Consider the following 12,974-nt stretch of genomic DNA (forward strand, 5'->3'; position numbering starts at 1 on the left):
ATAATAACAATAACAATAATAATAATAATAATAATAATAATAATAATAAAAATAATAATAATAAATCTAAATGGTTTAGGTTAGTTTTTTAAGGGGATTCCCATTTTTTGTTATTCCATGTCTGTATTAATCAAATGATTTACATGAAATCAGCATGCTTGTGAGAAGCCATGAAGGGTTGGGCATATAGAGGGTAAACTGGGTACTTTTTGTCTTGTCTCTATAAATCCAAGCAACAGTATAGGCTCTGTACACTGTATTTCTTTACTGAAGACGGTCGACAGCTCAAGGCAGAATGGCTATGGTTTGTCAAGTACAGGTAAGATGATTTCAAATACATTGTGTGTGTGTGTGTGTGTGTGACTTATATGTGTGAATTATGAGGACATTGCTGATGCACCCATCTTCCAAAAGGCTTATAAATCAAACAGAATGATGCACTCATTTTCCTCTAAGTGATAGGGTTAGTTGTAGGCTTGGGATAGGGCAATATAAATACAGCTATTACTGTATATAAACAATGGAAACCTATGGTATGTCCTCACAATTCAATTCAATTCAAGTTTATTTGTATAGTGCTTTATATGGCAGCTAAAAGAAGTGCACATGATTGCATTACAATTAAATCAGGAAAGTTAAAGCTATTAATTATCAAAACTTTATTGGTTACTATTAACTTTAACTTATTTAACTAGTAACTAATCGATTTTAACAGTAAGATATTATATATAAACATAATCAAACTGCAGTTATATAGTATATACTGTAGGTGATGTCTATGTGTACATGTTCAATGAAGTATATTTAAAGTGTAAACCAACCTGTGTGGATTTTTAATGTGATCCATCATCTGAAGATGCTTGTGTTAATGCCTTAGGTTTTCTTTCTGACTCCAAATCTTTTCCAGATTCCAGCATGTGGACCCAGGCAGCATGTCAAAGGAGATCCTAAAAACACGGTGCCTGTTCCCTATCATGAGCCACTGGAAAGCACCAGCCACGCCGTTCTCCAGGTTGAAAAGCCAGTTGCGCCAGTTCCCAAAAGCTTCTCTGTCAACATCTTCGATGGCTCAAAGGGAAAGAAGATTCCTGTAATGGTAAAGAGCACTGACACCATTGGGAAACTCCAGAAGAAAGCACAGAAGCTCAAGCCAGATCTTGTGGGATGTGGGAATCTGACCTTTAATGGAAAACCGGTTCAGCTTCAGCAGAAGCTGCGTGATCTCCAAGTGAAGCCCGGCGCCACGTTCATCACCTACCAGAAGTGCCATGGAGGCTAAAAAAAGAGACTTTTTTAGCTCTTCTGTTCACTTCTTTATACTTGTGTGTCTATTATGTACTGTATGTCTTCATATAACCGTTAGCTGATGCGATAAGTTTTGTTTACTTTGTCATAAAAAGGATCTTTTGATTGACTGTCAAAAATAATCAAGACAGTTTTGGGTTTTTGTTCATATATTATTTTTGGGTTAACAAAAATACCAGATTTTTTTTTATTACAAAAAGTCTAAAATAATAAAAAAATATGTCAAATTGTTTAGTTTTAATTGTCATTTTGTAAAGAAATGTCATATTACAAATGTGAAAATAAACTTTAATAACCAAGCTGCCTTTTTTGTGTATTCTTTCTACATCTAAACCAACAACCTAACAGCATGCTAGTGAAAGCAAAAAGCTATTAAAAAGTGAAAGCGAAAGCAATCGTGTGAGCTTGTTTGTGTATGCGTGCAGACAAGCTGTCATGTAAATAATTTCTGGTGCATGAGAATGGTTATTTATTTAGCGTCTCGAGCTTTAAACTGGAACAGGTTGCAGGCAGAAAACATTTGATTTACCTAAAACAAATCAGTCTCATTTTCAATCTTCAAACAGTAAATATATTATCTACACTGTAAAAAAACCCCAAAGTTAACTCAACTTTAAATTTTAAGGTAACAAACTTCAGGACATTTTTGAGTTTACTCAACCTTCAACTTAATTACTGCACTTGACTTGATTTAATTTGAGTAAACTCAAAAATGTCCTAAAGTTTGTTGCCTTAAAATTTGAAGTTGAGTCAACTTTTTATTTACAGTGTATGTACAGGTATACATGAGATTTAAAGGATTAACAATAACATACAAATAACCAAATAACAAGATGGGTTAAGTAAAACTTTAATAGTGGCCTACAGTAGAAGTCATGCTAATGTAGTGTGATTGGATGTGTGCTGGATCGATTGGGTAGCTTTACATAAACTAAGGAAAATTCAGATCTATTTACGATTGATTTAAGGCCTACAATACAATATTTCAGTGAATTTAAGACTTTTCAAGGCCTAAAATATCCTTTTCGAAATTTAAGTTGTATTATGTCCATGGTCATTTATGGCTGTCTGCTTCACAGAATGACTTACTCTTTCTTAAAGCCTTCCTCAAACATATGCATATTAATGATCCTTTGTATTGGTTGTACTGACTGACTTGTAATTCACCAGGATTTTATACTCACAGGATTTACATGAGAACAAGGTGTTTCAGGCCCATGGTATGACATATTCACATAACTCTTAATATTCAGCTAACAATCAATAGATGGGTTAAGTAAAACTTTAATAGTGGCCTACAGTAGAAGTCATGCTAATGTAGCACCAAATAATCTATAAAAAATACTTTTATATGTTAAACAATGAGGCACACTAGTTTGTTTCATATTCAAAGAAAAATACCGGGATTTCCAGCAATCTTTCATAGATGCACAAAATGCACAGTCATCATATTGTTTGGTGTTTTTTGGTTGCACTGCTGAGCTCTGGGTTCTTCAAAGTCACGTGCTTGGTGAGAAACCAGAGACAAGATCTGTTTATTAGTGCCATAACAGGTACTTTCCAAAATAAAAGTTTCTCTTTCACCGATATACTTATCCAGGTAGTGCCAACAGTATCTATTACGTCTATATCACAGCTACCAGGAAATATAAAATATATCTACTGCAATGATATAAAGGTTGTTGTTTGCATATTAGCAAAAAACAGTTGATTTGAGCCAAAGTCTATCACAAAAATGTGTGTTCATGTGGTTTTAAATGCCAACCCACATTATAAAATACTGTAGTGATTTATAGTAAATACTCTATTGCTTTTGAACCATGTTATATAAAGTACTTGAATTAGGATGTTGTTGAAATTCATTCATTTTCCTTTGGCTTTGTCTGTATATCTGAGGTTGCCACAGTGGAACGAAACACCAACTATTCTGGCATATGTTTTACAAACGTGATGCCCTTCCAGCTGCAACCCAGTACTGGGAAACACTCATACGTTGGGTTTCACCCTTAAAAATGTGCATCTTTGAATTAAGTGTTTAGCTAGAATAATTAGGTTATTTACCAAAAAGTATCTGCCCTTCAAAAATATACCAACTTTGATAGCACAGTATTTTTAAATTTGATAAACAGGTAAATTCAGTTATCAAGGCAAGCTTTTTCCAGCTTTGCCTTCTTGTCAAAGTCAAGCCTTTTCTGAGCCAGCATGATCTGGAGAAACCCATTGATGCTTTTACTTTTGTTTGTTTTAATGCAGTTAATGGTCTTGCACCTTCATAATTATGTGAGATTTTAAAGGTTCACAAACTGAACAGGGCTCTACAATCAGCAGGTCAGTTGTTGCTGGAGGTCCCCAGATCCATAAACAATGGGGTGATCGTTCATTTTCAGTGGCAGGCCCAAAACTGTGAAATACTCTCCCTTTAGAACTTTGCATCATCACAGATGTGGCACTGTTTAAAGCTAAACTTAAAACCTATTTATTTAGACTTGCTTTTGATATTTGTTAATTCAAAATTGACACTTGTGCTCTTATCATTTATGTGTTTTAATGTTTAATTTTGTTTTAAATACTATATAGCACTTTGGGCAGCCTCCTGGTTGTAATAAGGTGCTATATAAATAAATTAAGATTTGATTTGATTTGACTGAGACCACAGTTAAAGAGAATATTTGTATCTGTTTGCAATGTAGCCAGTTCTGAAATTACATCCAAAACTCTTTTAGAACTTCACAGTGGAAAAAAAAAGTTTTGCAGTTTCAATCTTTCTCACAAAAGCCGCACAAATTGTTTCCCCAGTTAAATTTTTTAATGTAAAAATTATTATATGGGTAGATGTTATTTAAAATTTTAAATGCTACTTTGGTCTTAGGAAGAACCGAATATGTCAAGTATCGCTTTCTTATTTTTCTTGCCTTTTCTTCACTGAAATCTTGTAAAACGTACAGTATTTTCTCCTTAAATAACATGGAAAGTGTTGTTTTGACAATACATTTTAACAAACTAATTTGTAAACGGTTTGCTGTTAACGTTAATACAGAGTGCCCTTATTTCTAGTATAGTATTTGAATGCAATATAAATTGTTAAATCATTGTTTGCAAGGATTTTGCAATTGCCTTAATTACTTTATTATATTCCCTAAATGAGTATGGAAATTACATTTAGCACATAGATCACTATAATGTAAAAATTTACCACAATTATCCATTAAATGTGATACAGCCCAGATTAATTTTTCAATCCAACACCCAACAAAGAGTTTCGATTACAAAGAATAAATTTATTGTTCCACAGGGGTGTATTGCGTGGAGTAACATTTTGTTTAAATAATAGATACCAGTATCGCAAAACGTGGTGCTGTAGGCCTACCTTTCCCTTCTCCTGCTGATGAGACAGAAAGTAATGAACAGTTCACGTAAGCTAAATTAGGGCGACCTCTATTGTATTATCTTAAATTGCACATATTCTTGGATTACTAATATGATTAACAACATACTGTTTTATAAATATATTATTACTTATATATATAAAAAAATCTACTGTTACTTATTTTATGTTTTAATGTTACTTATTCTGTTATTTGATTTCTTTGTAGTTTATCCAGTCTGATTAAACTACAATGTTCAAGTATAAAAGTGTCATACAATCTTCTTTAAAACGCACTCATATTCACAATCGTATCGCCGTGAAGAGCCATCCTTTATTCCCGCCTTTTTACTTTTCAAATCTGTAACCGTCAAAAACACCTCAATACTGATTTGCTCAACTAACTACACAGACCATCAACAATCTTTCGACAGGTAACATATTTATTTCTATAGGCTTTACATTTGAAATTTAAATGACTGTTGAAGTGAATTATGACTAAAGTACGTTTTTTGAAATGTACTTTTATTGGTAATTATTTGTTGAGTGGTTGGTTAGGGTTTTCTATAATAAAAACTCTTGCATTATTAAAAGGTATTTGAGTCAAAAATATAAAAAGGGAACACACCTGTTAAATAAAACTAAACCACAAGATGTCTCTGTTATACTGAAAACTGCTGAAGCTTTAGCCTGTCATCATGGCTGACGGTGGAAGCGCACAAGTAGTCTGTGCAATAACTGATTATCCTATCAATTATCACTCATAAATGGGTGTTTTTACTGCCACTTATTTGTATGTAAACCTACAATTTTGAAACCTGTAAATTATTGTCACCTTAAAATGTCTGCCATTGATTTTTATCAGTTTTGGCCAGCACAGATTTGTTGTCCTAAAAATAAATGTCCACTTTTTGAATATGAATGATTACTTTTTGAAACAAAGATAGATTAAAATGTTTAAAGCAGAGGCACATTTTAATTCACATGTCTAATTTAGCTTTACTTGATGATGTGGGTCAGACAAAAGTAGGTTTTGAACATCTTTCAAAACAATAAAATATATTAAAATAGAGAGCTCTCTATTTGTTCATTAGAATATGTCCTGATTATTTTTGTTTTTATTTTTCTGACCCAAAAAACGTTAACTATTATACATTTTTACATACATCCACTGGAAATGCCAAGTGAAGTTTATTCACCAAAACATCAAGGAACATTTCAAACTAATCATCAACATATTAAAACATTATTAAAGGATTGCATTGCAGTCGCAAATTGCTTATTAATTTTCATTATTCCTGGCCATTATATTTTACCCAATTGTCAGCGAGAAGGTTTTAATTATTTAAAACCTTCAAATTGTATTATATCCAATTTGTATCAGAGTAATACTATTAATGTCAGATTATGTTTTTGTTTTACATCAATCTTTTCAAATCAGTGTATCTTTTATTAAATTCTTCTAAGCATTGTATTTATTATGCTTTATTGTGCAAAATGAATATATTTGGGGCGACACAGTGGTTCAGTGGTTAGCACGATCACCTCACAGCAAGGTCGCTGGGTCAATTGGCATTTATGTATGGAGTTTATATGTTCTCCCCGTGTTGGCGTGGTATTCTTCCGGGTTCCCCCGCAGTCAAAAGAAATGCGCTATAGGTGAATTGAATAAACTAAATTGGCCGTAGTGTATGAATGTGAATGTGAGAGTGTATGGGGGTTTCCTAATACTGGGTTGCAGCTGGAAGGGCATCCACTGTGTAAAACATATGCTTGGCAGTTCATTTGTAGGCAGTTCAATCCGCTGTGGCGACTCTGTTGAATAAAGGGACTAAGCCGTAGGAAAATAATTGAATGAATGTATTTATTTAATCCAGATCTCGTCTTTGACTTGAAACTACTTGCAATCTTTGGTTTCTAAGTTCTCACTGAATGAGCCATGCCTGAGCTCTTACTCTTTTTATTTTAAAAATAACTTTAAAAGCTAATTAAACATGTTAATGGTATTAGCTTTAACAAGTGAACCATTAGAAGCTGTGTGTGACAGTAATTCTACCAGGAAGAAAATCTTTTAATTCTTTTCTCTCAAATTGCAGCATTTCACCATTAAAAAGAAACAGTAAGCAGCGCTTTGAATTAAATATGCAATTATTAGCAGAATCTGAAATAGTGTTTTAATTTAAAACAAACTTGAATAATATTTATTTAAAGTCTTTACATTTTTTTTACTCTGTGCAAGTAAAGGAAGTGTTTGGTAATTAAAAGCCCTCTGTGCCACTCCAGGCTCTCTACACCTGATCTTCCAGCATAATTAAAGCAAAGACACTCCCTGCTTTACATAAATTCAAACATGCATTGCAGGTAAACATCACCTGACAAATACTTGTGCATCCTTAAACTGACAATGTGCTCACTTCTGATCAGAGTAGTTCTGCCTCCACCTAAAAAGAAGAGTCTTGACCCTGCCAATGTAAACTCACTCATGGACAGGATGAAGATAACCTGTCGAACATGCTTCAGATTCCCGAAATGCAGTAAATCAAGTGCAGAACAAATGCATGATTATCTGCTGAAGACATAGGTAAGGCCAGACAGAATCTGCGGACATTTTTTTGCTATTTCTGCGCAGAATTTTGTAAAAAATCTGCGGTCTTATGTGCGCGCAGATTCCGTGTGGCTCTAGACACATATAGGCTGGAAAATGTGAATATGAAAATCCCTTTAGCATAACTTGTGATGACCTATTTATTATAATGTTATTTTCATGGTTTTGTTTGTTTATTCAATGCATTCAATCCTCCATTTTCATCTACTTCTCCGGGGCCGGGGTTGTGGAGGCAGCAGTCTCAGAAGAGAACCCCAGATATCCCTCTCTCCAGAAACTTCCTCCAGCTCCTTTGGGGGGATCCTGAGGCAATCCCAAGCCAGCTGAGAGACATAGTCCTTCAGCATGTCCTGGGTCTTCCCTGAGGCCTCTCCTGGTGGGACATGCCTGGAACATCTCCCTAGGTTGACATCCAGGAGGCATTCGAAACAGATGCCGAGCCACCTCAGCTGGCATCTCTCGATGTGGAGGAGCAGCAGCTCTACTCCGAGTTCCTCCCAAGTGACAGAGCTCATCACCCTATCTTTATTCTCCATTTCCACCTGGGGATACTCTTCCCAAGGCCCTCAGACTATGCAGAGTCACTGATTTGATCCAAGACCAACGACGAGATGATCCCAAGGTTTCCATATCCTGGACCAGGCCATATCCTGAGCAGCTACTGTGGTGGTCATGGAGGAGTGGAGAACATGAGACTGATTCCTGTGACGCTCCAGAGACAGACGAGTCTTCGCTGAGGCCAGCTTCCAGCCTCCGCCACTGAGACTTCAGCTCTGCACAAGACGTTTGGCCAGCGGAGAAATTAAAATGGTCGTGCCCAACTGAGCCTGGTTTCTCTTAAGGTTATTTTTCTTCACTTTCGCCATTTAGTGAAGTTTTTTTTCCCTCTCCGCTGTCGCCACTAGCTTGCATGCTTCGGGATCTATAGAGCTGCGCATCGTTGGATTTGCTCTTCAGTATTTGGACTCTCAGTAGTGATTATTATAATAAATATCCAATCGACCAATCACAAAGCCAGCACTACACGACGTAGAGACACATTTTTTGAGAGGTGAGCGGGTATGCGACCGCACAACGGCTGTGCCTAACCTGTGCGCTCGACGCAGAAGTATAAATCAGTCTTAACAGAGCGAGGTCATGTGATTCCAGACGCGGTAGGGAAGTAATTGAAAACATTGACCTGGAAATATTTTATCGATTATAGGTTATGAATGTCGATTTCGATTATTTTTCGATTAATCACCCAGGCCTAACAGCATGTTTATTTCAAAATGTATTATTTTAATTAATTGTTCATATTTTACATTCATTTTTAATATGAAACATCTGTAAATTGCTTAGTGACAAATCAAATACCACAATGGGTCATGATTTATTTATTCTCCTGCAAAAATGGATATAAAGATGCATCAACAGGAAAAATATTTTGAGATATTTAATTTGTCCTTCATGACCTTCTTTAGTAGTGCATTTGATAGATTACTTATTATTATTAATACTCGTCCCGAGGCCTCTTGAGATTATGCAGCGCCATGGATGCGATCCAAGACCTGTGAAGAAATAATGTCAATGTATACATAATCCTGGACCAGGCCGTATCCTGAGCAGATGATGTGGTGGTCATGAAAGAGCGGAGAACATGAGAGTGACTCCTGAAAGACCCCAGTGACAGATGAGTCTTTACGTTGATCCCGTGGGCCAGCCTGCCTACTCACACCTGGAGTTTCTCCACAATGGATGTCCAGCGTTCTCCAGCCTCGCCTAGAATGCAGCTCTGGACAAGAAGTTTGGCCCGAGGAGAAATGGTCATGCCCAACTGAGCTTGGTTTCTTTTGAGGGTTTTTTTCTCCTTCACTTTCATCAATTGGTGAAGTTTTGCTCTTCGCCACTGTCGCCACTGGCTTGCTTGGTTTGGGACTTCTGGAGCTGTGCATCAATGGATTTGCTCTTCAGTGTTTGGACTTTCAGCAGTCAAACTTAAACCACACTGAACTGAACTAAACTGAACTTCAAATCTAAAAACTGGACTGACACAGTTACAATTTACTAGAATTTCTATGTTAAACAGCTTTGACAATATACATTGTAAAAACGCTATAGAAATATTTTTGTTATTATTATTATTTAAAAATCTATTTATCCCAAAGGGAAATTCACATCAGCTCACCATACAATAAATAAAATACAATAAATAGTATTTAAAAAATGCATTACATACTGCAACCCTTAGTTTCAATCATTAAAGTATGCTGGTCTGTAAAAATCGAAAAAAACCTATGAATAATCTACCTTGACATTGATTATACAATCTGATTTCTCCAGTAATCTATTTTATTTGTCTTTAAAATCATTCCACAATTGTTTAAACAATTTTTTATGGATTTTGCTGTTTATTTAAAAGCTTTCTATTGGGATTTTCATTGGGATTTGATGTTATAATGTGTTTTTGTGTTATTAACTCTGGTATTTGATAAGTGTTTTTGACGTGATATTAAATCCATCTAAATCCTAACACCAGACTTGCTAGCAAACGAGTCACAATTTGAGAATAACCATGACAGCAAAGTTAATACCTGTATTTATTTGTCTTTCAGTAAACTTCCTGTTGCTTTCTTTGAACAGGGTGTCATAGTAGCTGTCCATAACACCTGTTTATCACTCAAGTAGATACCGCATAACAAAGAAAAGACAGAGCGCTTTGTATTGCAAAAGAAAAAAAAACTCCAGTCTCTTTTTAAGACTGTTATGTTTCTATGGGTCAGAGAATGTGGCTGTTCCACTAGTTTGTACGGTTTGTGCGCAGGCATGTGACGTGAGAACAGAGACTACGGGTGTGGCATGCATTGTTGTATTGTGACATTTCTCAGCTTTTCAATGCATGTAGCTAATCAGGTGCTTCTTATCATGACACTAAATTCGCAATGTAATGGTATGCCATATTTTGAGTAATCTGATAAGGAAACAAGTGTGTACAACATCATATAATTTCAAACTCTCGAATAATTTAACTGAACACTTGTAAAGCAGAGAGAACAGAACTCAAGTATATATCCAACCAATCATCGATCCATTCATCAAATCATCTATCCATCCACCCGCCAACTCAACTAGCCATTTATCCATCCATCAACTGAATTATATATTTCTTTTATCTGTCTATCCACTTATTTAACCATCCATTTTCCAACCACCATTATCCATCCATCGATTTCTCCATCTGTAAACTGATTTATCCATCCATCCATCCATCCATCCATTGACTTGATTATCCATTCATCAATCAGTCCATCCATCCTTTGACTTGAGTATTCATCCATCAAATCATTCATCCATCCACCAAATAACTGAACTAACCATCCATCCATCAAATCAATTATATTCCCTTTTATCAGTCATTCCACTCATTTAACCATCCATTCTTTTTCGTCCATTGATTGACTCCATTATCCATCCATCCATTTATCCATCTGTGAAGTAATTTATCCATCCATCCATCTATCCACTGACTTGATTATTCATTCATAAATCAATCCATCCATCTTTTGACTTGAGTATTTTCAATTGTATAACTCAATTGTATTCCCCTTTATCTGTCTATCCACTCATTTATCTATCCATTTTTCCAACTGCCCATAGACTTTATTATCCATTCATTCATTTATCCATCTGTTCTGAAACTGATTTATCCATCCATCCATCCATCCACCCATTGTCTTGACTATCTATTCATCAATTAATCAATCCATCCTTTGACTTGATTATCCATCCATCCATCCATCCATCCATCAACTCAATTACCCATCCATCCATCCAGCAACATGTTCATCCATTTATCAATTAATCTATCCTTTGACTTGATTAACTATCTGATCACCAACTTGATTATTCATTCATTGACTTGATTATCCATTTATCAATTAATCCATTCATCCATCCTTTGACTTTATTTCCACCCATTCATCCACCAACTCTATTATCAATTGGTCCATCCATCCATCCATCCATCCACCTACTCAACTTGATTATCCATCCATCCATCCAGCCATCTAACCATTCATTTATTCATCCTGAAATGGATGCGATTATTAACTTTTGAAATCACAATTGTTCCAAAGGTCTTGGAAGCAGAAACTTATGATTATGGTGAGGGAAATTAGCATCTGACAGAAAATAAATAAAGGCTAATGGTGTTGCAGTCCAAGTCCTTTGCCATGTCCAGGTTGGAAGAGAGTCCTTGCCCTAAGTGGAGGAGTTTTACAGGGTGTTGTTCATGAACGAGGGAAGGATGGCAGGTCTCAGTTGATGTACTGGTCAGTCTTCATTCCTACTCTCACCTTTATTGTAATGAGCTTTGAGTAATGACCGAAAATTCTTGCTTGGGAACACCTTGGGATCCTCCCAGAGGAGCTGAAGCAATTGTCTAGATAGAGGGAAGTCTGAAGCACAATGCTGAGACTGCTGACCCAGCGAGCCGGCCCTGGATAATCAGTTGATGGTGGTTTGATGGCTTTAAAGAGACAAAAGTTAATTAATCTAAAGCATGCAGTAACTCTTACAGGAAAACCACATGTTTAAGGTCAAATGAACTTCAAATGTTACAAAAACATTTTCCTAAAATGCAATAAAATCAAGATTGTCAATTATGTTTAAAGGGCCACGAAAGCCTCAACAGATTTTTAGAGATTTTAACATTTTTATGTGTGATAAATATCCCCCCTTCAAGTTTAAGTCTTCCTCAAGCCTGGAATTTTTGTTTAACAACTGCACTTTAAATGGGTTTAAATAGCCATGAGAAAAAGGTACAAGAAAGGGTGTGTCAGGGCAAGCAGTGGAGAAAGAGGAGAGCTTCTTTCAGTGGCCCATAGTGACTTAAATCAGAAGTAAAATGTGAGGAAATGCAAAGTTTGCTTATTTTAAAATTTGGACACATACATACTTACATTGAAAGGTCAGAAAAGTCCTCAGAACACTGGAGCATTTAAAAGTAATGTCAGTCAGAGGATATGTCTATGTAAGCAGGGATATAAAAGATCCATTGAGAGATCAGCTAATAGACACAGCCTTCAAATACTTGTGAAAACAGTGGTCAGTCAGTGGTGTTTAGGAATCTACTCAATAGCAAGTGTTGAAATGCTGCTATCATCTTTTTTTTTATTTCAGTACCTCTTGGTATCGAAGTCTGGGCTATTGACAGCACTTAACTTCCAGAAAACTCAATCTTGTGAATAACAATGAGACACTGAAGTACTTCCAGCTCTATGCCACTTCATAACCTGTGACACTGACCCAATGCAGATTTTGAACTCAGAACCAAAAAACTCAAAATTAGCCATTAGCCAATTAAACGAACATATAAAACAGTTGTTGGAAAATTATTAACTTAAGACACAAACCTACTATGTACATATTGTTGTGCGTAACTTATTGAATCAATGCACCATGTGGCACCTTAATGCTAACATTGTCGTAATAGATATACAGCACATATACAGTTGAAGTCAGAATTATTCGCCCCCCATTGATTTTTTTTTCTTTTTTAAATATTTTCTAAATTATGTTTAAAAGAGCAAGGAAATTTTCACAGTATTTCTGATAATATATTTTTCTTCTGGAGAAAGTCTTATTTCGGCTAGAATAAAAGAAGTTTTGAATTAAAAAAAATATTTTAGGGACAATATTATTAGCCCCTTTAAGCTATAT

At 35.5% G+C, this 12,974-nt stretch overlaps 2 protein-coding genes across 2 annotated transcripts in view; one reads left to right on the plus strand and one right to left on the minus strand.

The window, feature by feature from the left end:
* Positions 1 to 233: 233 nt before the first annotated feature.
* zgc:194101 (uncharacterized protein LOC798684 homolog) lies at positions 234 to 1,481 on the plus strand. Its single transcript, XM_056456499.1, has 2 exons — positions 234 to 319; positions 908 to 1,481. Exons 1-2 carry the CDS (start codon positions 296 to 298, stop codon positions 1,277 to 1,279), a joined length of 396 nt encoding a protein of 131 aa, XP_056312474.1. The 5' UTR covers positions 234 to 295; the 3' UTR covers positions 1,280 to 1,481.
* Positions 1,482 to 7,478: 5,997 nt separating this feature from the next.
* Positions 7,479 to 12,974, minus strand: part of LOC130225408 (mucin-2-like) — a 12,681-nt gene continuing 7,185 nt past the window's right edge. The window contains exon 4 of the mRNA XM_056456552.1: positions 7,479 to 7,577. Within this exon, the coding sequence (XP_056312527.1) occupies positions 7,479 to 7,577 (99 nt within the window). The remainder of the gene's footprint in view (positions 7,578 to 12,974) is intronic.

Source organism: Danio aesculapii, chromosome 1 (genome assembly GCF_903798145.1).
Source record: "Danio aesculapii chromosome 1, fDanAes4.1, whole genome shotgun sequence".
Lineage (NCBI taxonomy): Eukaryota > Metazoa > Chordata > Actinopteri > Cypriniformes > Danionidae > Danio > Danio aesculapii.